The sequence below is a fragment of the Labeo rohita genome, chromosome 20 (genome assembly GCF_022985175.1).
Source record: "Labeo rohita strain BAU-BD-2019 chromosome 20, IGBB_LRoh.1.0, whole genome shotgun sequence".
Taxonomy (NCBI): domain Eukaryota; kingdom Metazoa; phylum Chordata; class Actinopteri; order Cypriniformes; family Cyprinidae; genus Labeo; species Labeo rohita.
Genome location: NC_066888.1, coordinates 9672865 through 9699099, shown reverse-complemented (window position 1 = coordinate 9699099; position 26235 = coordinate 9672865). Strand labels below are relative to the sequence as shown.

The 26235-nt window shown below is 36.4% G+C and overlaps 1 protein-coding gene across 2 annotated transcripts in view; it reads right to left on the bottom strand.

Annotated features, from left to right (window-relative positions):
• plpp3 (phospholipid phosphatase 3) overlaps positions 1-23409 on the bottom strand; it is a 45714-nt gene extending 22305 nt beyond the window's left edge. The window contains exons 1-2 of one of the 2 annotated variants that reach the window (XM_051138885.1): positions 22908-23409; positions 498-655 (exon numbers count right to left, since the gene is read on the bottom strand). In XM_051138885.1, the coding sequence (XP_050994842.1) occupies positions 498-655; positions 22908-23043 (294 nt within the window). In that variant the 5' untranslated portion in view covers positions 23044-23409. Of the gene's footprint in view, positions 1-497; positions 656-1001; positions 1157-22907 lie in introns of both variants that reach the window. The other variant, XM_051138886.1, reaches the window with a different exon arrangement.
• Positions 23410-26235: the final 2826 nt, after the last annotated feature.

Sequence of the window (26235 nt, the reverse complement as noted above, 5' to 3'; positions counted from 1 at the left end):
CACGATTAATCGCATCCAAAATAAACGTTTTTGCTTACATAATGTGTGTGAACTCTGTACATTTATTATGTATAATAAATAAACAATTATGTATAATATATTGCTGTTTTTGAGAATTACTTTTAAAAAAAAAAGTAAAAACACAAAAAGAGCAATATAATCACAAAACACATGCAAACAACAGAAGACAGAACAGAAAAGAGAATAAGATCGAGACAGAAAGAAGAAGAGAGACAGCGATAGCCCTGACCATGATAAATCTCTTGATGTTGAGTTATTCAAATATTTTAAATGCAAGGATGGGATGGGGAGTATTGGTTAATAGATTTTAAAAGAATTATGGGAAGTATTCTCTGCTATAAGTCACCATTTATTTGCACGGTTATTCTACTACTGGTCTAAAGGGGGTGAGGGATGTAGATGGGATGTTTATATGAATCAGTGGTATATTTATATGAATATATATATATATATATACACATGAGAGAGGAACTTACAGCAAAGATGGCAATTAGAATGCCTGCGGCACAGAGCACGGCATCGCTTATGGTGTCCCCGTTTTTATACGGGTACTGGATGGACTGGTCACTGCAGTAAAACCCGCGATGGTACGGCTTGATTGTGCTAGTTTCAATTATCAGGAAAGGCAGGCCAGCTACAGCGAAACACACACACGCACACACATAAAGAGAGAGAGGGGGAGAGAGAGAGAAAGAGAGAGAGATTTCAGGTCAGTCACAGAAAGACACACGCAGGTAGCGGCACAGCACAGCACACGGCAGCCGAGGATTATGGGAAATACCAGGCAGGGGAGGAAGGTCTGACATGGTAGTTCAAGTTCTGAGAGAGTACACGGCTACATATAGCTAAAGTTTAGCAGTTTGTCCTATGTAAAGGCTATAAACTACAATAACTCTCTCAAAAGACTTGATTTCCCATGCAGTCGCCCCACTCGCCTGGCCCCATGTCCCCTGTCTGAGGCCCCTCTGTGGGGCACTTACGCTGGCAATGGGCAGGAGGAGGCCCACGGCTGTCAGCACAGAAGAGGGCACAGTGCTGTTTTTATAGGCGTAGCGGATACTGTCGTCCGCGCAGTAGAACCCACGCTGGTACGGCTGCACTGTCGATTTATGCAACACCATCGAGGGCAGCATAACTACGCAAAAAACACACACACAGACCCCGTAGGGCGTGTCATGATACACACTTACCTGAGAGGGCAGGGATGTTTCACATGACTTAAATTCATAATGTGTAAGATATAACGAAAAACTGTGAAATCAGTATTTTTGGCTTTTTTTTTTATCTTAAGGCATATATTTTAATTTAAAAAGCAAAAATAATAAAGACATTTTATTGGGAAACAAGATCAAAAATACTGATTTCAGTGTAAAAAGCATGAAAACAATGCAAAAAGCATTAAAACTGAGCAAATGGCATTAAATAAAGCAACTGTCATTGGAAATAAATTAAAATTGACACCAACAGGCAAACTAGGAAGTTCTTGTAGCTTTTATCTAATCTCCCAAACAAAGCACTAGTTCAAAGTGTTGCTACTACAAGAACTGTGCATACAAAACCTCAGAGAGCGCACATAATGTGCTGTGAATCCAATACACATCGTCTTGAAGTAACAGTTTGCGTGTTTGCTAATTAAGTAATTTGCGCAAAGCGCCACAATAGCGAGAGAAGCTTCCCTTCCCTTTGGCTTGGGTTCAGGGCTATTGTCAGTGCAAAGTAGCTTAGAGCTAAAGACAATACAGCCTAATGGCATTAAGCAAAGCTTTTCAGCAAACAATACTGTATGGAGAGCTTCAGAGAACTAATACAACACAGATAAGACCTTATAATGACCACCAAACCCATCAAAGTCCTTCATTACTTGTTTTGTAGTTATACTGAGTAATTCAAACTCAGTTGTAAAAGGGTCATTCCGTGACATCCCCGGCTCAAAATTTTTGATTTTGCTAATATTTTTTTCTGAAGAAAGATAGACATGTATAGTGACGAAAGCCAAAATATGAAATGTCGTGGATGAATATTTACTGAGTAAAATGGCAGGTTTCACCTGAGATTCAGAGTCAAATTACAGGGAGGTAAAAATGACTTCAGAAAGCTGTCAGCATCTTAATGTTATTTTTACACAGAGATTGGTAGGTTTGTTAGTAAAACCTGTTGACTTCAGCAATCTTTGTTGCATTATGTGCCAGTGGCAACCATTCAAAAATGGGGAAACAGTATAATGTGAGTCAGTTTGCAACAGTATAAGACTCCTTTATTTTAAAGAGGAATGTCTAAAAAAACTAAGAATGTTGAAACTAGAGATGTATCTCGTTTCCTTCCGACAAGACAACTGCATCGAACATACCTGTCTGAGTGCCATAAATATGTTTTTTAAAAGTTTTAAAGATATTGTAATATGCTTTTAGATTCTAGTTGTTTACAAACATTTCTTTTGGAATCTTAATTTTCAAGGCCCTACATTAATCAGTCCCAGAGATATAGGGATCACAATTAGGCTCCACATCCAGATTGTTGAATAGTGTTGAATGTTCAGTGGTTGAAAACCAATTGTTGGTCACTTTCTATACAGCTGATACTTATTTTATTTATAGAAAAATGTCTAAAGAAGAAACAATGTTGAAGTTAGAATTGGGTTCTTGGTTCCCTCTATCAAAACAATTGCTGGAACGCAACTCTCTCGTGATATTATGGTTTAAATATAGATATTTTTCTTATAAAAATGCATTTATTCACTTCAGAAGGCCTTTATTAATCCTTTAGAGCCTTGTGGAGAGCTTTTTATATCAACAGCCATTCACTGCCATTATAAAGCTTGGAAGAGCCATTTTTTAATATAACTTAAAAGTTTGATGTTAGCATGTTGCTAAGCTAACTGCAATATTATAAACGTAAACATACAAAACATGCAAATAATGGGTTAGAGTAAACCCATTTAGCATTTTTAGCACTTTATTTTGGCTCATCCACCATTTCGATTTATATCGCAAAGCATCGTGGGACTGCACTGTTTACAAAAAAGTATACAAAGCTGTTTAAGAATCTGAGAAGTAATCTCAGATGGTAATTGTTTCAAGTTGTTGAGTCTATAAAACTGTCTATATAGGCAGCTCACTAAGGTTTGGAACACAGATAGCATGTGGATATTTTGGAGACAGGTTATGTGGAGTTTTCAGGTTCATTTGTGGTTTTGCTACAACATTTTCACGGCAGTTTGGTTTATGTCTTTCTGCTTTAAGAAGGAACTATGATGGAAGCACTTTTTGTGGTTTAAAGCAAAAACCCAAAGACTTATGTCGTGGAGGGTTTCCCTTGGTATAGAAATGAACAACAAACTGCATGCACATTATTTGGCATGCATCTAAACCTGTGTATTTATTCAGTAAGGGAAAGGAGAGATGCCAGGCTGGGACCTCAGCCCAAAATGGCCGACTCATTAAAATGTCACACGTCCTGCAAAACACACGTCAGCTGTCATCATCCAGCCAACGGCGGGAAAAATAAATACATATTTTCAAATCAAAGCAAACTAAACATCAGACTCAAAGTTGTGGTGGGAGCTTTGAAAAGTTCTCCTTGAAGGATTGTAAAATGTGTGAATAGCAAGAAAAACAAAGCTTAGCTTACGCCGACCACCCAAATGTCTGGAACGGTGTTTGGAGCGAAAGAGAGAAGGGGGCGTTTGGGCTTTTTGTGGTTGGAGAGAGGGAAGGCTGCAGCCGTGGTGACTGATCCTTTCTAACACACAAATGTATACATACAATAAACCAAACTTTTAAGATGTAAGATCATATCAGCACTGGGAACCAGAACGTTCTGAAAAACAACTACCCTCAGGCATCTTTGCTTCTTTTCGCAAGCGAAACCTACTTATTCCTCAACCTCCAAAAACTTCATGACGACGTTCTTAAGCAAAATAACATTCAAAGGAACATGATCTTGTGGCTTTCTGACATAAAATCGTGCATAACATAAGCTACTTCATCTACATGTGGTCAAACACCTCTGTCTTTCTTCTCTCGCTCTTCTACTATTAAGACAGATGGGCATTACCAGAATTAAGGAAGTAGACACTTTCTACACCTGCAAAAATATAGGGCTTTGAGCCACAGGAGTTTGCATAAAGTGTTCTCACGGGAGTGTGTTGGGGACGCTCAAAGAAACTTGACTTTGCTAAGTTAACCTCAGAGTATGAGACTGGGTGGAGGGAATACACGGACCTGGGGTACACATGCGGAAACGCAATGCAGACATGGACGCACATTCCTCCTTGGCACTGCCTGTGATGTTTTCAGATCTGCTCTGACCACAAGGTCAAATTTGCTTAGAGTGTCTGGAAAAAGCCAAGTCCTAGCGATCATATTTCATCATATGCACACACATGTTCATGTACAGACAACAGACCATATACATTGCTGTTAGGGTGTGTATATATATGCACAAGGATAAAATCAAATTGTAAACAAGTATGTTGGACAAGTGGGGGATAAGAACCCAAATGATCTTCAAAGCTGGAGTACAATGCATCTTTAGTGGAAAAGACGACACAAAATACTAATTTATAAAATGATCTACTGTAGTATTGGGGGATTAAATATGTTGCAGGGCATAATTTTTGTGGTTGCCATAGTACAAACTTAGCACAACTGAAAGAGGAGCACTAAGCAGAAAACCCGAATAGTTCTGAAATGTGTGTTTGTGCATGAAGATCTCCACATTACTTCCATGTGTTTGTGAAAAGCCTTCTGTCTGTGCCCAATGATGTTGGCCGAAAGCCCATGTCATGCCAGGACGCTGTTGTTCTGCCACCCATGCCATCACCAGAAGAGTGGATTTGTATGCTGAGACTCTCCTCAATCTAGCTCTTTCTCACTCACCAACAACGTTCATGCCGAAAGACACTGAAGAGCAACTTCACTTAAAACTCTTAACATTGAGCCATGGTTCTTATGTGGGAGACAAAAGTTTGAATGTAGTCCAGAGGCTTGAAAAGGTACAAATATAGACTATTTTAGAGAAAGAATATAAATTAGAATTCTTCTCATCTAGTTAACTTTTTCTGAAGTGCTTCAAACAAAATTCAAAAGATCTTTCAAAGGTTCAATGCCACTAACAAACTGAGGATGGGACTAGGTCCAATGTGATTTGTTGTTTTAAATCTACTATAACTCTCTCTACTTAACCTTCCTGGTACAATAGTAACTATGTGGCTCAGTAACTTTGAAAGAAGGAAGGGAGGAAACCACGAGCCTGAGGTCTGTGCAAAGTTAATTAAATAGAAATAAATTTAGGCTGATTCACAATGAACCCATGGCCACTAGCAAAGAGTGTTGAGTGGTGACCTACAGAAACAAAGAGGGAGCTGTCCAAGTTAAACAGCTCTTATCGCATCCTCGTGTCAAGGGAGCCATGTGAAAAATATTAAAAGCTTAACTGATGTCAAACAGAGTCAAGTCAAGTCGTATGTACAAGATGTATTTACTTAATGTCAGATATAACCAGATTAGAACTGTTGCAGTCAATGTGCAAATCATACAATGGTGGAATCAATGTTATTCATTGCTTTTTAAAAATATGATGTTTTAACGTGATAATTTTAAAAGATTACTTCCACATATTAAACAAAAAGAAAATAATTAAGCAGTGATAACCCTAGTCAGAGAGTTTGTCATATGATGGTTAAAGAGAGTCAGTTCAAAGTGGCGCTGGACCACTGGGTTCACTGCGTACGAACTCTCAATTCAGTCTCTGACTTAACGCTCAATATGAGCTTAATGAAAAACAATGGGGCCAAAATCTATTGGGACCTCATGCACTATACACCAGACACACTCACAAAACAATTATAAGTGGGTGGCAGAGTGGTGCATTGTGGGGGAAATTTTTCTATTTGCGTTATCAGATGTGGGCATGCAGCCTTTCTGCTCTCAGAAGGGGAACGGCTAGACGCCAGTCAGTCGCTATGAGCAACCACTGAGCCGGCACTTCTGGCCGACAGGCCAGAACGGAAATCAGTTGTGGAAAATCAATGTTTATATAAGAAATGGGACTATTCTTATCGGACGCCATCGACTATTGGTGGCTAGTTGAAGCCTAGAGGGAAAACATGTATGTGTGTCTGCTATGAGATTACATTGACAGATCTTATATGAAGTTGTGTAAATGTGTAAGAGATTGTGGCATAATAAGCTTTGATTGACTTTGACTGCTCATGTTGTCCAACTGGGTCATATCCAACAGAAAAGGCCACTGGAAGTAATGCAGTCTGACAGAATCACTTTGTTGCTGGGTCTGGCTGTTTGAGATGTTCAAACAGCGCAAAATTTAAAGGCTATTCTATTTATTAGACATCTGTTCAGAATCCTAAACCATTAGGACTTAAAACTGCAGTCAGAATATCTGAAATGTTTGACCTTTCCTTCAAAGCTTCTGAAAGCTTCTCGCTCTAAAGGAAGTAGTGGTATTGACTGTGTGATGGGGTGAAAATGAACTGCATTGTGAAGCAGAAACCCTGAATGACTATTAAAGGCCGATCTGTCATTGTTAGGACAAAGATGCATTTCTGAATAGGAATGAAGCGGGAAGAAGGCTTTGTGAAGAGATGCGTATGCAAGAAAGGCCTTCTCCCGTCAGGGGCCGTCTGCCATTGAACAATGACCTCACTGAGAGGACAACATATCCTGCATAAGCATAAAAACCATGAAAAACTTACATATACACATTTACGTCGAAGGTTTCTTTAGATGCACAGAGCAGAACCAAATTAAGAACTCAGATGCAGGTTAGCGTGACTATGCCTTTGTGGCAGAAGAAATACACAGACAAACACAGATTCTCTGAAATCGAAACCACAATTACCACAACAGATATTCTAGTCATGTCTCCTCATAACGTGGCCCCTGTTTGAGTCATGCATATTCAGTCTTCCTGTAGCTAGTGTGCAAAGATGTCACGAGTCAGAAACACGCTTAAAGGTTGCTAAGAAAAAGGAATGGTCATATAATGTAAAATAAACAGGGGTGTTTTACAGCTTATGCTCTTTAGGAAAGTCTTTATGAGCTTAGATTGCTCAATGACACATTGAGTCAAACATACCAGGCTTCGATTGCATAATTTCCTACATTAAATAAATGATTAAATGAATGTTGTTGAAAGTTGTTTTAGATAACGTGTACAGGAAGTTAATCAGTGAATGACTACTTCTGGTGATTCACTTCACTCATAGGTTTCACCTTTGTGCCAGAACTAATGTGTCAAGATTTGGCTGGTAATCTGAGCCAATATGAGCCAACTCAACTGCCATTGGGGTGGATGGGAATGCTCTTGTTCAACACTTCAGGTTCTTGGCTGGAGAACATATTGCTCACCCACCCATGAGCATGCAGTTCCTGCAAACTGAGTCCCAGTTGGATTCAGTGAGTGGGGTGAAGGTGATTCCTTGTGCCAGAACTAAGGTGTCAAGATTTGGCTGGTTAACAGGGCCATTATTAGCCAAATCAACTGCCATTGAGCTGGATGGGAATGCTAAAAGGTATTTTTTTCCAGGTACTAAGATCTCCTTGGCCAGAACTTTGTTCTCAGGTTCTTGGCTGGAGAACATGTTGGCCACACACCCATGAATGTGCAGATCCTGCAACCTGAATCCCAATTAGACACAATGAGTCTGGGGTGAACGTGATTCATAACAAGGAAAGACCTTTCCAACCATTTTCAATCTACAATAGCAACAATCAGGACTACACCTTGTGGAAACAATGCACACAAGACAGTGCGCAAGAATAGAATCATTTTAGATACAAGCATGTCCTCTGAGGCCACTGAGGGGTGACGTGAGGGTTTGTTGTTTAGCTCCATTGATGGCTTTATCATCAGTGATCTGCACAGGGCTTGTGGCCAGGGCCTTCACACAATGCGAGAGCCTGTGGAGGATGCAGAGTGAGGGAGAACGGGCATGGTAACCCCTGTGGGAATCTGTTGAGAATGAGTGGCTCACTGCCAACTCTCATGAGACTCTCACTGGCTGAAAGACTGAAGCCGAACACAAAAGAGAAAGCCACCCCTGCTGGGAACAAGGGAAATGTAAGAGGAGGGCTTCATTAATTACTGGGAGAAAGGTAAATGCAGGGATGGCGACAGGGTTGGAGGAAGAGAGGGTGGCCACTGAAATCTAATGCAACGCCAAAACAGGAAGCATAAGGTATATTTAGAACAAAGTTTGAGTGGACCGAGGTTTGTAATACCTGGAAAAAGCCATACCAGCATTACCATTCATCTCAACAGCAATTGCTCAGCTGGCACAGGACCCTCAAGAAGTCACTGATTTGAAGTTTCTCAATGCAATTGTTTGTGACCCAATCACCTATGACATAAAATGCTCTGTGACTAATCACTTTGTAGAGTTTGGCAGAAAATGATATCATGACAATCCTGATTGGATGATGTCACCACAAGAGCATGCACAGGGCCAAACCTTTCACTAGTGACTAATCTGAGTTACACCCTATCCCAAATGGCACCCTAAAACTTTGCGGTGCTCAGCCAAGTCTACGCTTGCAAAAGTGTGCATCGACGCGCAAAGCAAGAAATGGGATACCCTATGACCTTCACAGGCATTCCAAGAAATGCAAGTCTGTAAGACTAATCAAGTGCACCATTTGGAACAGGGCCTTAGTATAACTTGGTATGTATATAGTATACCCTTGATAACCAGTCAGACCTTGACCCTTTGGTGAGGACATGCCATTTATAAAAAGTTCTGCACTTGCTCAGTGGAATGAGAATGCCCTGTGTGGGATTCTTCAGAAGTCAGAGGTGCATTTCAAACTTGATTGACATTTCCGAAACACACGCAGATCCATTCTGGCTCCCGGACACATAATCCACAAACCCACCTAGACTAAACACTAAAACACACACAGAAGTACACACAAAGAGATTAACGTTCACTGTCACCTTTGACCTATGCACTCTGACCTCTGGAATGTGTGGTCTCAGTAGCACCCTGCATGTTTTCCTCTTTTCTGCCCCCACTGCGGCACAGAAGCACTGACCCGAACACTAAAACCATACCCGTGACCCATCACTTACAGATATCCATGTCAGAAAGAGACCGTTTCCAATACAGATCAATGTGGGCAAACTTGGATCTACTAACCCCATTTCCATCTGACCCAACGGGCTAACTAATCAATGCTAATTATATCTGTGTCTCTCAGTTCGACAACATGGAAATATCACCACACTCTATGCACTGCCCACCAGGCCACTTTTTGTGCATCACATATTTTGTTGTCTCCAAAAGCACAATGTCAAAGAGACTGGTCCAAACCTTGGTCAGAGGTATCAAACACAACTTACCAAAACAAGAAAACAGCAAATTATTCTCCACTTGTTGCAGGAGCATCATGCCTGGTTAGGACACAGTGCGCAACTTGGAAGAAAAACAGACTTGTGCATGTTTGTTTGGTTTATGACCAAAACTTCACTTTTTTTTTTTTTTTAAGTACTGTATGTGAGAGGGACCCCTTCTGTCACTGTTCTCTGCTCTCTCATACGCACCAGTGTCACTCCATTAGCTTTGTCTATGCAAGCTGCTGTGGTCAGCAAAGCCGTGCACATTGGCAATCCTACCTTTCTCACTCTCTCAATACATTAGATAGGCTCTGGGGCTGGGGCCCAGCTCAAAACATGTGCTTACGCACAGCAATTTTAACTCACGGAAATCGACGCCAGGGTCGTGCCTTTTCACATGGGCATCTGAGTGCAGCCTTGCAAGGGAGCTGATAACGCTGTGTGGAAATGACTGGGATCATGTCCAAAAATCACCCACCATAACCTTACATAGTGCACTATTTGAAGGGATACCCATTTGTAGAGGTGTCCGGAATGGACGTTTTCGAGTGCACTCATTTAGTCCCATAATGCATCATAATAAGGAGGTGTCTCAGCAGATGGCAACATCTGCAGCACTTCTGGGCCACTCCTTGTCTGGATTAGCTCACTCGTTTTCATTTATTCTTTCAAGTGGACTGTATTAGTGAGCTAATATAGGAAACACAGAATGAGTATTTACGTGATGATTTTGGATACAGCCTAGGGCTGTGTTTCAATAGGCATACTGGTGTTTCTTTACTTTTGGGTGAATGCATATTAAAAAATGATGGGAAAGAGAAGTCTCCTTGTGTTGTGCAAGAGGTTGTGGGTAGTACAGATGAAAAAGAATATGCACTAGGCACATTTAGCCTACTTTTATCAACATACTGATGCAGTAATTCTTATTTTGCATACTATTTAGGATGATCTGCAACAATACAAAAGCCCTCCAATTCCCAAACATGTCAAAAGTGTTTACTAGAGGAGAATTATTAACAGAGCTTCGAGTCAAACTGTCTGTGTTTAACAAACATTCCCAAATGAGATGTTTATTAAAATTATAAATATATAAACATATCACCCATCAAGAGTAAAATCACAGTGGACGGGGGTGTAATGGAAACGTGTCGAAGCCGCTCTGTTATTTAACCTTTTTGATCTCTTCCCCACCTACAAACAGCCCCTAGAGGAGACCAGCAAACCAAATATATTTATCTTACAGAATACATGAGGACACATAAATAGAATTTACAGTGGTTTCTGTGAATAAGTGTTCCTGTGTTTATTTAAATCATGCAGTAAATAGGCCAAGCATGTCGAAAAAAAAGTCTGGAGATCCCACTAAATCAAGCAAGGCAAAGGTTCCCCAAAAAAAGTCCTTGTGCCAAGTGTGTCACATTCTTTGGAAGGTCTGTTTACTTTTCCTTTAGGTGAGGAAATGTACAACTGCACAACTGCTGGCCAGCTTCCCTAGGTCAAGGGTCAAACCCAGTCTTTTTCTTCTCACAGTAAACTGTAATTAAACAAATGAACACCAACTGTCTCTCAGCCTCTTTTTATGCATTTCTTTACCAAGGCCATAAAATAAAGTAATAAATGCTTGTAGCTCAGGAGAAGTGGCTTCTTTGGACTGGCGTATCCTTTTTCTCTCTCCATCAATCCTTTCATCCCTACCGGCCACTTCACAGACCCTAGGGTCAGTGGTGTGTTATGATTCTGGAGGTGTGTGCATTTAGGGGTTAACCTAGGCCACCACAGCCTGGTGTGAGCATCTTCATTGGGGTAGAGGCCAGGAACTGCTCCCATCTCCCACCCTGCCCTAAAGCTGAACAGAAAAAAACTGCCACAGACTGAACACTACAACCAAAGCATCTGAAAATAGCAATCTACGCTCTTCCAAAGTGTGAGAGCTGCATTTAAGCTTTTGGTGTGGCGTGTATGGGAATGAGATCATGGAAATGGCAATGTCTAAATGTGTTTATTATGTCTATGAGTGTATTATATTGACAAGTTTGTGTAAGCTGCACTTCTTATTGTGGGTGTGTGCTTCCGCAGACAGTAACAATAACAGTAAAGGTGTAAACGATCACAGCATTGTTCTCCTGCTACTACTCCACCCACTAGGAAACATCCCAGAGAAAAAAAAAAGAAAGACTAAACTCTACTATAAACTAACGTCAAAAGTACTGGCGTCGGTACCAGTTGGTACTGAAATTTTAAAGACGTGACAATACCAGCACTTCCTGCTAGCAGTTTAAAGTAATGTTGAGCGGATTCTTAAAAACCTCTGATTGGTCATTGCGTTCACGCGTTCAACAGATAAGTCTGTGATTGGCCTGTGATTGGCTACAATGCTCATCGCTTCACGCTCTTCACTGAGCACTTACGCAGAAACACACGGAAGCGTTTGAAAGCCGAGTCTATCTGTGGATCCATCTGTTAAGCGCGTGAACACAATGGACAATTTAAGAATCTGCTCAACAGTGCTTAAAATGATAGCGGGAAATGACGGTATATTTTTTCAGGTTTCTTTGATGAATAGAAAGTTCAGAATAACAGGATTTATCTGAAATAGAAATCTTCTGTAACATTACAAATGTCTTTATCATCACTTTTGATCAATTTAAAGCAACCTTGCTAAATAAAAGTATTAATTTCTATAATTTCCTATAATTTTCTATAATTTCTATAATGTTACAAAAGCTTTTTATTACAGATAAATGCCGACCTTTGGATCTTTCTATTGATCAAAGAATCCTGAAAAAAAAATGCACTCAACTGTTTTGAAAATTGAAAATAATAATAAATGTTTCTTAAACAGCAAATCAACATATTAGAATGACTTCTAAAGGATCATGTGACACTGAAGACTGGAGTAATGATGCTGAAAATTTAGCTTTGATCACAGAAAAAAAAATACATTTTAAAATGTATTTAAATAGAAAGCAGTTACTTTAAAAAGTGAAAATATTTCACAATATTACTGCATTTGCTGTATTTTGAATCAAATAAATGCAGGCTTGGTGTGCAGAAGAGGCTTCTTTAAAAACACTAAAAATCTTACTGTTCAAAAACTTTTGACTGGTAGTGTATCTACTACTGAGGGTGAAAATTTAATTATATGAAAATTGAGTTTTGAAACCCACAAACACATACCAGACTAAATTTCATTAAAGAATGTGTTGTGTGCATCAGTACTATTTTAGTATTAGAGCCAAAAGTCATAACTAATGGTTTGTTAATAGTGAGAATTGGACCTTAAGATAAAGAGTTACCGTAAACTTTCAGTTTGAACCGTTTTCATTTAATATTTTGTGTTTAAGATTTATTTCCAATAGTGCAAACAACTTTTAATTGTTTAACTATGACACTGCTATATATAAACAAGCTGACACTTGAGTCATCTGCTGAAACGGATTTTACATCATTTCCTTCTAGACCCACTCTTCTCACCCCAGCTTTTCAGATATTACACACTTCATCTTTAATAAACCAACCAAGCTGTAAGAGGATTCCTTACCTAAGGGTGCGACAAACTGAAACCAAAAGATATATTTGAGCTACATCATTTGTTTGTGCATTATCCATCACATTAGAATATTACCCTCGGTGACACAGGTCTCATTAGCATATGAATGCGCGCAGGGTGACTGCCCTTTAGGGGCCAGCTAGGCTTACACTCAGGAATGCTGAGCACCCTGGACTTAATCCATATGACCCAGAAAAAGTGAAAGAGCGTTTGTCGTGTGAAGGCTGCAGAGGTCAGCCTTGGCCTTTCGGTGCTAGATGAGATGCCCACACTGGATTTGAAGAAATCCCATTCCAGAAAACACATGCACACACTCCAGAAAAATTCCAACACCCTGGAATTAAAATCAAGAAGCTGAGCGAACTGGAGGACGATTGTTTCTCATCCTCATGCATCCCACAGACTCGCACACACACAATGCCTCATTTGCTAAAACAATAGCTGACAGGATACAATATGGACTAGCGAGAGGAAATAGACTACAATTAGACTGAGAATAAATAAACAAATCGTTTGTGTGTTTACCTCGTAGAGAGGCATACAAACCAGCAGGGGCTCCTCATCCTTGCTTCCAGAGTCCTGAAGATCTTACGCTATTGTTCCGAGAGCAAACAGAGAGCCGTAAACCGTCAGATATGTGGTCGGAGATCACAGTGTCCATACTAGGAGGAATTTAGTGACCGTAACAAACCTGAAGAGTGTGTTACATGTGCTCCAAGATGTGATAAAGATGCACCCGACTGTCTAACCACACACACACACACACACACACACAGTCTATACAGCCAGCTGATGGTCACTCGTGCTCATGTCTAATTGCTACCTACGGCAGCCCACTTCATCGCATAAACTCTACAAGCATGTAATTAAACCACATGGCAGCGACCTCAGAAACCAGCCTCTCTCAGACGCACACAAACACCCTCGCAGGTTCTTGTGCAAACAGTCAAACACATAGTATTGCACATGTGCACTTAGACATACACAAATGCAGAGCGTGGGCACTATGTTTTGACAGCGTCATTACCAGCGGTGAAGCCGAGGCAAGGCGAGGCAGTCTGTGACTCCATCTGAGGCCCAGATGACTCTACTGTACTCCAAGTGCACTCATATGGAAACCATTCCTACATCGCACTGTAACCTTCCAGCCTTAATGCTGAGTATTACAAAATACAGCTCCCTCCGGAGACTCCTAACATTGCTTTCCAAAGATCTGTGGCAGCTTCTGATTCAGAGGAATGACTTCTGAATTTCTGCTTTATGTTTCATGGAACTCAGCTTGATTTTATGTCAATGGCAAAGTAGGTGTTATTTTATTGTCTAATATGTCACGCCATTATGTAATAGGCAGAAACAGCAATTCTTTTGTCATTCCTAGATATAAAGTTGCTGGAAAAAGTCACTGAAGGCTGAAGGTTGTCTGCAATAAGTCTCACTAAATGTCGAATTTCTATCCAGCTCTAATCTTGTAGCTTAATTCTGCAGGTTACTATTGTAACACAAGCTCTAATGTTAAGCCATGGTGGTCTTTCAGACAACTAGAGTTTGAGTCCTGCTCGCGTCATTTTCCGACGCCTGTCAAATCAGGGGTCACCAATATAAAAAAGCTAGATTTTTTTTTTTTTTGGTAACACTTTATAATATCTTTCATTTGTATCTTCATATAAACTGTTCAAAAGTTGTTGTTTTTTTAAACGTTTTTATGCATTTATTTGATTAAAATACAGTACAAAAAACTGAAATATTTTTACAATTTAAAGCATCCATTTTCTATTTTAATATATTTTTATATTTTAACATATTTGTTATTATTATTAATGTTAAAAGCAAATGTTCTGGATAATATTTTTGTGGAAAGCTTCATATAAAAACTGTTCAAAAGTTGTTTATTTAACAAGTACTCACTAAGGCTGCATAAAATAAAAATATAAATTGTGAAATATTATTACAATTTAAAGTAACCATTTTCTATTTTAATATATTTTTTATATTTTAATATATTTATTATTATTATTATTATTATTATTATTATTATTATTATTATTATTATCAACAAATGAAAACAACTGATCTGATTAATATTTCTGTAGAAACTGGATATTTTCAGAAATATTTTATGAATATAAAGTTCAAAAGAAAAGCATTTATTTGAAATATAAATAATTTTGTAACATTACAAAGGTCTTGATTATCACTTCTGAGCCATTTAATGTATCAGAAGTAATAATTTCTTAAATGTATGTATATTTTTTTTCATAAAAATGCAGTAAAAACAAACTATTAAATATTATTAATCAATTTGTTATCAATTTATTATCAATTTAAAGCACCCATTTTCTATTTTAATACATTTATATATGTTGATATATTTACTATTATTATTATCATCAATGTTGAAAACAACTGTTCTGATTAATATTTTTGTGGAAACTGGATTTTTTTTAGAATTAATTGAAGTTCAAAAGAACAGCATTTATTTGAAATATAAATAGTTTTGTAACATTATAAAGGTATTATCATTTAATGCATCAAAAGTATTAATTTCTTTTTTCTTTTTTAAAAAAAAATCATATAAAAACATACTGCTGTTTAAATGTTTGGGGTTGGTAAATTAAAAAAAAAAAAGTTTTTTATAAGAAGCCTCTTACTCACTAAGGTTGCATTTATTTGATAAAAATACAGTAAAAATAAAAATTGTAAAATATTATTACAATTTAAAGTAACCATTTTCTATTTTAATATATTTTATATTTTAGTACATTTATTATTATTATCATCAATGTTGAAAACAACTGTTCTGAACAATATTTTTGTGGACATGTATTTTTTTCAGAATTTTTTTATGAATATAAAGTTCAAAAGAACAACATTTATTTGACAAATATTTATGTAACATTATAAAAGTATTTATTATTACTTCAGAGGCATTTAATGCATCAGAAGTATTAATTTCTTTAAAAAAAAATAATAATAATAATAATAATAAAAACTTCATATAAAAACATACTGTTCAAGTTCTGTAAAAGTTTTTATAAGGCGTCTTTTACTCACTAAGAATGCATTTATTTGATAAAAATACCAAAGTTGTGAAACATTATTACAATTTAAAGTAACCATTTTCTTACATGAAAACCATGTAACTTCAGTATCGGAGGACATGCTCCGTTGAGTGACCTTACTAAAAAGTTGAGTGACCTTACTAAAAAGAATTGCTGAAAAGCACCGCAAACTTTTTGCAAAACACATGTAAACTATATAAACAGGATGTGGAAATGTCGCAACAGCAAAAGTTAATGGAGCGTTACTACAGGAGGACTTCATCCGTCCATCTGACTGACAGCTACGGCCGGTCAAAGTCTTTCCTGAACACCATGTGGCGGCTTTAGACAGTCTCCTGCAATTACACCCTGTGAATGAGAGAAAGAGGGAGGGTTTGGGGCTCGGGGAAACGACGCAGAAAAAAAAAACTGGGGGGATTACATTTCACAGCACAGCTGGCCACACCTAGGGCAAAGAGTCGTAGCGAGGGAGGGAAAACAGGAGAACGGCCTAGCGAGACTACCTTTTCCTCTTCCCTCCCTTTCCTGCGTTTGCCCCTGCATACACACCGACAGAAAATTATACCAGATGTCACTTCAAGAGTGAAAGCCGCCCTCGGTCTGCGAAGAAGAATTTGAGAAATTCTGGAAAATATTTATAGAGGTGGGCCAGACCTTCTCAGCTTCAGAGGTGGAGGTTAATGCAGTCAGACCTAAATGAGAGAGACTCCCAAAGGGTTCTCTGGCACTCCATAACTCTAGCATCGCCCTCCTGGAATGTCACGGATAAAGGAGAAGTTAAAAGCAGCTAAAAACGACCAGAAATCACGAGACCGAAACCTTTTCCTTCGCTTTGATCTCATCACTAGGTTACATGACTAATTGTAAACAACTGAGGGCCAAAGTCATTCAGACATTGTTTTCATTCAGGCTGAGTGTTGACGGTGGTGATATCTTGCAGTATTGGAGTTGAGTTCTCATTTTCATTCCAACAAGTAAACAAGAAAACTCTTTAAGAATTGATGCTTCCCACGAGAGGTACAAGGAAGCAGCTTGGCCAAACCTTTCAGACCGGCAAACTGGATTGCATGTCACTGGTAAGCCAAGTATGCTTCACATCTGTGGAGTATGAACAAGGAGCACACGAACAGGCATTTCCACCAATCACTAACCATGCAAAAAGCGCCAATGTTATGCGTTTATCATATTAGGATGAATTTCACCAAGCCTATCAAAATATTTCAACCCAAATTCAAAAAATAAATGTTTAGATCAGTATTTCTTTTTTCATTACCTTCATGACAACTACGTAATTTCCATTCCAATTGCCATTCCCAATTGTTATATTATATAATTATTGTATTATGTATTATTTATACTTATATATATATATATATATATATATATATATATATATATATATATATATAAATATATATATATATATATATATGTAGTATATATAAGTATATTAAATTGTAAAAAAAAAAAAAATCTATAATTATTTATTATATTACGCTCTCTCTCTCTCTCTCTCTCTCTCTATATATATAGAAAAATATAAGAAATAATTATAGAATTATTTTTTTTACAATTTAATATACTTAATAATATTATTAAGTATATTAAATTGTAATATAAATATATAAATAATACAATAATAATTAATATTAATAATTATTAATCTTTGTAATATTAAAAATTATAAAATGTAAATAAAAATACAAAATTAAAATTGGAATAAAATGTGAACATACATACATACATATATACATATACGTATGTATGTATGGTATGCATACATACATATGTACATATATTGCATACATACATACATATGTGCATATATTTCTTATATTATATATTATAAAGTGTAAATAAAAATAAATGAAAACTAAATAACAAAAACTATACAATTTATATATATTATATACATATATATATATATATATATATATATATATATACACACACATAAATTACATATAAATCATATATATCATATATCATTTAATGTTATATATAATATTACATTAAATGATTTTATTTTTTTTTACAATGTAATATTCTATATATTGTTATATATTCAAAATAAAATAAATATTAACTTTCAAAACGAAAACTTTCAGATTTAATAAAATAATATATTAATACATTATTACATGTAATGTTATAAATAATAAAAGTACAATAAATTATAGATTTAATTTTTTTTTACAATATAATATACTATAATGTTATATATTTAATTATAATAATACTAAATAAATAAATAAATATTAACTTTCTTATATTATTTATACACACACTGTTTACATATTTAATTGTAATACATTAATAAATAATTGTTTTATTTATATTATAAAACAATAATTGTATTTTTTTTTTTACAATTTTATATACTTCATGTTATATATAAAATGTTAATAATACTAAAATAAATATATATTTTTAACATTATATAACATGTAAAAATGTATAAACTATTTTAATTAAATAAGCAGCTAAAAAAATATAATTTTCTTTACATACATATGCATTTATAAAATGTTAATATAATTGTTATTTATTTATTTTCTTTTGATTTGGGAAAAAGAAAACCTGAATACCTTCTTAAAATGATTCACTCAGTACCAGAAAGGTAGCTTAAATCACAACCATTTATACAACCAAACCACTGGCATCTCAAACTGCAAAGTCAGTGTGGATGAGAGAAAGAGTCTGGGTGGCTGTTTGTGTCTGTATGTAAACTATTTCAGCTATCAGTGGCATGGGCAGGAATGTGTGTGACCCACCACCCTAGACACCCTCAGGGGGGAGTGACACTCAGAGACACGCCTCCTTTACGTTACTATAACTACTGTATGCTAATGAGCTCAGCTGCAGCCTCTCTACTTCATCTCACCAGGAGGCAACGCTACACATACTACAATCCGTCTGGCTGCTCTCTGAGTCTTCATTTACATTCATAATGCATCAGACGCACTGCGGATACAATGCCCTCAGTGATAAACTACTAATGAGCAGGAACAAAAGCATCGCCCGTCTCAGTGTGGATAAATGTACTGAATATGTAAACACCAACGGTTGAAGGAGATTTAACTGTAATAAAACAGCCATGCGAGAGCAGAAGGGGTTATCAGCTCCGTATCTGATGTGGGAGACGGTGAGAGTGCGAGAGAGAAATCCAAGGAGAGGGAAAGACGGTGATAACGTGCTAATCTACAGATCTCCACAACAGATGGAACTTCAAGTGTCTGACCACTGGATGGGCCGCAGCTTCAGCGCTAACAAAGCCTATTCACTGAGAGACATTCTTCAGCCATCCTTTTCAAATCCCCTCCAAATGAGTCTCCTCTCTTTCACACAGCCCCCCAAAGACCACCAAAAACAGGCCAAGCCCACTATCTTAAACATGACAAAGAACATGTTTGTTTATGCCTCCTTTTGAAGCACATAACATGAGTGTCGACTTGCAAGAAACATTCTACACTTTTAAAAATAAAGGTTTCAAACAGGGCTTGTTCACCTTTCAGTGAACAGTTCTTAAAAGAATGATTTTTTCAAAGTTTGAAGAACATTTTAAACATTCTAAAGAACCTTTGTGTAATAGAATGGCTCCATGGATGTTAAAGGTTCTTCATGGAACCATCAATGCCAATTTAAAAAAAAAAAGTTTCCATTTCATGGTTCCATTTTATTTCCATGGAAGAACCATTTTTGGTTCCTCAAAGAACCTTTCAGACAACAGGTCGTTAAAAAAAACTTTTTTCAAAGTTTGAAGAACATTTTAAACATACTAAAGAACCATTTGTTCAATGGAATGGCTCCATGAATGTTAAAGGTTCTTCAAGTAACCATCAATGCCAATGAAAAAAGAGGTTCCATTCCATTTCCATGGAAGAACCATTTTTGGTTCCCCAAAGAACCTTTCAGGGAACAGTTCGAAGTTTGAAGAACATTTTAAACATCCTAAAGAAGCAATGAAAAAGCTCCATGGATGTTCAAGGTTCTTCATGGAACCTTCAATGGCAGTTGGTTCCATTTTATGGTTCCATCCTATTTCCATAGAGGAAGCATTTTTGGCTCCTCAAAGAACCTTTCAGTGAACAGTTCTTTAAAGAATAATGGTTTTAAAGTCTGAAGAACATTCTAAACATTCTAAAGAACACTCTGGACCATGTAAAAGCTCCATGAATGTTAAAGGTTCTTTATGGAACCATCAATGCCAATAAAAAAGTGGTTCCATTTCATGGTTCCGGTTCTATTTCAATGGAAGAACCATTTTTGGCTCCCCAAAGAACCTTTCAGGGAACAGTTGTCAAAAGAATCATTTTTTCAAAGTCTGAAGAACATTTTAAAAATTTTAAAGAACTCTTTGTGCAATGTAATTGCTCTATGAATGTCAAAGGTTCTTCATGAAACCATCAATGCCAATAGAAAAGACATTCCATTTTACAGTTCCATTCTATTTTAATGGAAGAACCATTTTTGGTTTTCTCAAAGAACATGTCAGGGAACAGTTAGGCATCTGAAGAACATTTAAACATCCTAAAAAAAATGGCTCCCTGGATGTTAAATGTTCTTCATGGAACCATCAATGCCAATAAACAAATATGTTCCATTTCATGGTTACATTGCATTTCCATGAAAGAAACATTTTTGGCTCCCCAAAGAACCTTTCAGGGAAAAATCTAAATATATATATATATATATATATATTTTTTTTTTTTAAAGTTTGAAGAACATTCTAAACATTCTAAAGAATCTTCTGTGCCATGGAATGGCTCCATGGATGTTAAAGGTTCTTCAGGGCACCATCAATGGCAATAAAAAAAAGAGTTTCCATTTCATGGTTCCATTCTATTTCCACTGAAGAACCTGTTTTCGATCCCCAAAGAACCTTTTACTGAGCAGTTCTTTAAAATAATATTTTTTCAAAGTTTGAAGAACATTCTAAACATTTTGAAGAACGTTTTGTGGCTCCATGAATGCCAATAAATGAATTTTGAAACAGTTTCCATCCTAAAGAACTAGTATGCAATAGAAAGGTTCAATGGATGTTAAAGGTTCTTCACAAATCCGCTGACGCCAGTAAAGAAGCTTTACTTTTAAGAGTGTAGTGAAGTTGCTACATATGGACATCTATATAAACCACACGACAACATGTCTTATTTTGGCCGTGTTTGAAAGCGACCATAAAACGCACACAGGAAGAGCTGGGTGTTCGTTTTCATTTACTATACGGGGGCAAAAGGAAGTTATTAGTCACCAACCTCGCTATAAACTTCTAATTTAGGACCACCGTTCAAAGCGAAGCTATCAGAAACCTTTGGATCAGCGATAGTCCTCCTCTCCCGCCTCCACCTGCCCTAACGTGTCATCGCTTTTGAAAGCGCAACAACCCATTTGGATGCTGCAGAAGGTTCACAGGCGTTTTAAAACCACAGACTCTAATTGCTTACAAAAGCCTTGTCCTGCTTCTCCAAAGCGACATGTTTAAGCCATTCTACTCCGCATTCCTGGGAACAAAAGCAGCGGGACTCATTCTGCCCCTAAAAGCGAGGAGAAAGTTGATATGATGCCGTGGCTGGAGTTAAATGAGGCATATGCCAGCTGGCGGGGGGTTGGAGGGTCTCTTCTAGAAGAATGTGTAAAGATGAGGGCTGAAGATTGTTAATCCTTTCATTCTGAAGGAGGAGGGTTCGAACTGACAGGCTTTGAGGAAAGATGAGAACCCAACGCTGGGATGGTTTCCAGGCATCGGAGGCAAGCGATACAAATCGGATTCACCTAGCGACTAAATACTGACTCACTGTAGGTACAATTCTTCTGGAATTATCATTTCTTCCTTAAGGGCACTGTTGTGTTTGTCCTTTGTTGGTCTGAACCTACAACCTTTAGGTTAACAAGTGCACATCTTTAACCACTTTAATCAACGTCAAGCTGAGCCGCTGAAAGCTGCGAATCTAAAACTCACCTTTTAAAGAAAAAAAGAAAGAAAATACACACACCTGAGAGCAATTTACAGCTATCACTGTGTATCCTCTGTCACGGACAATTGACTGTACTGAACTTTGAATCTAAATAAACTTTTGTCTGCAGATCAGACAAATCAATTACATATGGTCGTGATGGTCTGCCTGAAAATCTGTTGCATCACAACTATAAAAAGCTGTGAACAAAGTCATGTTTACAGAACTTGTTTTGGCTACAGATGATTTTGTTACATGTAAGCGATAGGTTAACCATAATAGGCATGTTCCCATGCCACTTCAAAAGATGTCAATAGGGCGCAAAGGGGCCACATAACTGCCTCCTTCATTTGATAAACGGGAAAGCTTTCATTAAACTATCCAAATGATGTTTCTTACACATCTGATGAAGAAAAAACAAGTGGTTTGCATTAACAGTGCCAACTTTACCCATCCTACTGGCTGCGATAAGAGCGCTCAACGGTTATTCTTCTGTTTACCAAGATAACAATGCAAATTATGGCTTGTTTGTATTGTTATCTCAATAAAACATAGTTTACTTATTTCAGCTTTCATACTTTCCTGTAGAATAACAGTTAAAACAGTTTAACTTTACTTGGGAAAATTTATTCCACCTGGTTCTAACATGTTGTACAAAACATTGTACTATGTATGCATTTTTTGTTTTATTGTTTACTTTTTTCTCCGTTGCTTGACATTCTCCTCTTCCCAGCATTCTGTATTGTTGTGCAAAAATTATTAAATTATATCATACATATTAAAAAATGATTTATTTCTAAAGTTATTTATGTTTTAAATAATGCATAACATTAACAACAATATAAATGATAGCATAACATTGTGTTGAATGCAAACTCCCATTTCTAAATCTGTGTATGATGCATTGATTTTACACACAATGCATTTTTTTTTTTTTCATTGTTACAAACTTTTTGCATGTTGGACACTCACCCAGAACAAGGCAGAAGATGTCTAGTGCTATTAAAAGTTTCCTCTTGCTGTTGTCTACGCCGTTGTTATTTAACGTGGATGTTCCTCCGTTTCTTGTTTCGGGTGCCATCGCCTTCTCATACATATAGTTTTGCATTTGCGAGAGAGTTCCTCCTGATGTCTTCCTCCTAAAATCCCACAGATTCACTGCAGCAGCGGTTCGTCTCAGTGGTCTTGTCAGCAAGGACGTGTCGTATAAAGTTTAAGGGAGTTAAAGTCCCGGCTAAAGTGGGAAGACGTCCTGGAAAGTTAATGAAAACAATGAGCTGTCCGCGCAATCAAGTCCATTCAACTTTGTCCAGTGAAACCGCGGCGTCACAGAGCAGTGCTTCTCTTAGAGAGTTGTGAGATTCTACGCTACTTGAAGGTTTGAACAGAGAGCGGCGTTTTAAAACTAGGAGATGAACTCCTGTTTATGAATACTCCTCTGGTCTCCACCTCCTCTTCAGTAAGCGCTCAGCCCCCTTCTCCTGTCCCAAAGCCACGCTGAATGAAACCCTCAGCCTTTCGGGACACGCGTGCTCACACACACCGAGAATCGAACCCCTAGCGGCCGCTGCTGTAACACACCGTAACCAGACCTGCAACCAGTTCACCTAAACAGAAGATACGTAAGAAGGATTAAATGGACCAAAAGGGATGTGGTTTTTAATTATTTTTTCAACAGTACATATTTTTTTCCCTTGATACCCCATGTTTATTCATAAAAGGTATAAGCAATAAAAATATCATAAAATGTGTTTCCTTTAAAATTTTGATTTACTGTGATTTTTTTTTCAAATAATTGTTCGTTAATAATAATAATAATAATAATAATAATAAACAAATAATAATAAATACATTTATTATAAATAATAATAAAACTGTATAAATGTGGCCAGTTTTATGTTACTACAAAGTTTTATTTATTTATTTATTTATTTATTTATTTATTTATTTATTTATGTTTGTTCGTTTATAAAACACATTAAATTTAAAAGACATTAAAATCTAAAGGATATGCTGCAAAAGAAGTGGTCATAAAAATGTAATGGTAGAAGTTCATCGTTTTGCAGGACAATGATCCCACCCATAAAGATTAAATTAACATTTGACTAGCAACAGAACAATGAGGAAAATGGGCTACATTGCCTGTGTCAAAGATCTGACCCCAGTCCAATAGAGGATCTAGGCACCACATCAGATAATTGTGGTGCTCAAGAATCAATTGACTAACCTGCAGGAATACAATACAATACAATACAATACATTACAATAACAGAAAAAAAAAAAATAATAATAATAATAAAGAAAACAAAAATATATAAATAAAATAAAATAATAAAATTACATAAAATAAAACAAAATAACAAAAGATAAAATATCAGCAAAAGTGGCAAAATAAAATAAAATAAAAAATAACAAAAAATAATAAATAAAATAAAAGCTTGCAATTATCATGCTATTGCAGCAAATGTGGCAAAATAAAACTAAATAATCTTTAAAAAAAAAAAAAGCTATTGCAGCAAAAGTGGTTAGAACACTTGCCATTTTATTTTCTTTTTTATGGATATATTTTAATATAGTCACATATATATAAGCTTTTTTTCAAATATATGAAACTAATTTTGGCTTGAATACGGAATACCGACAAATTATAGGCAACCGTAACATCCCTCCATTTCAGCACTGATGAAGCACTTCCATCTAGTGGTGAAAAGCATGTAATACACTTAAAGTATACCAGACCAGTGGTTTCCAGACTGGTCAATTTTTTTAAATTCGGTTACATAAAGAGAATTAGTCTAAATTGAATCCAAAATATAAGACTGATTACCCCGGTTAAGTGCTAGTTGGTCAAACTCTTAAGACACTGTCGTTACACAGAGGCTAAGGGTGTATTCACACCTGTCTTGTTTGGTTTGATTGAATCGAACTCAAGTTAGTTTCCCCCCTTGGTGCAACTCGGATGAGAACTAAACAACCATACCGAGACCAAGCTAAAAAGGTGGTCTCTGTCCGGTTCCAAACGAACTCTGGTACGGTTGAATGCATCAGCTAATCAGTGGATGACCTTAAGCACACGTGTGATTTTGTTTACATCTTCTGGTTAACTTGCAAAAAGGGCAGTGTGAAAGCGAAACTGCACCAAACAACAACAACAACAAAAAAATCAACATTGTATTTGGTCCGAAACAAAGCAAGTAAACTTTACTAGCAGACTTTCCTGGTGTGAATGCCCTAAGTTTATGTAACTGGCCCCTGAAATGACTGTGTGAGACAAAGGAAACATGGAAAATGTGCAGTGTTGTGTGATATGAAACCAATATGATTCCACACCATCAGATACAAAAAGTCAAGTATTCACTAACCACAATTATTACTATTAAACTAATAAAATACTATTATAATATTAGTATTATTCAGAATGAAGAATATCTTTGATTTTACCTGATTTTATAAAGGTATTCATAAATATACTATGGCATCAAAACATATCTGTTGATAAACAAAATAGCACACAGCTGTGAAATCTTATGAAAAAAAAATGTTAAATTAACACTTTCTTCTGTCAGGACAATAGCCATGTTTCTTTAAAAGACACATATTTACATGTTTTGTTTATTTATTTATTTATTTTTTCTATTATTTTACTCTATGATGTAATTTGTTATTATGGTGGTCTTAAATGTCCAGTAAATGACATGTAAATAAAAAATACAGAGAAAAATAAAATAAAATGGTATGTTGTAGTTTTCCCTGTGTTGTTATAAAACATTTATTATAGTTAGGGTTACTACTGTTAACTAAAACTGAAAGAAAGAAAGAAAGAAAGAAAGAAAGAAAGAAAGAAAGAAAGAAAGAAAGAAAGAAAAAAAGAAAGAAAGAATGAAGTTACATGAAACTAAACATTAACTTAAATATAATAAAACAGAAATTAAGATAAAAATTAAAAAAAAAGAAATATAAGTTTCTCATTTTCATTTCATTTAACTTGGTCTAAAATAAACTGAAACAGAGTGAAAATTATATAGATACAAAAAACTATTAAACATGACAAAAGCACAAATTACTGAAAATAAAATGAAAAAATAAAAAACAATTGAAAATATTAATAAAAACTACAAAAGTATTTTACCTAACTACAATAGAAACCTATACTAAACAAACAGTGATAATGTGGAAATGTTGCTATATTTATTTGTAGGTTAAGTTGTGACGTATAGGCTATGTGAGGTCTTGTTTACCTAAACCGCCCCCTTTCCCCCCAGTGAACGCCTTATCAGCTGATCCGAGAGCTGTCTGTTTG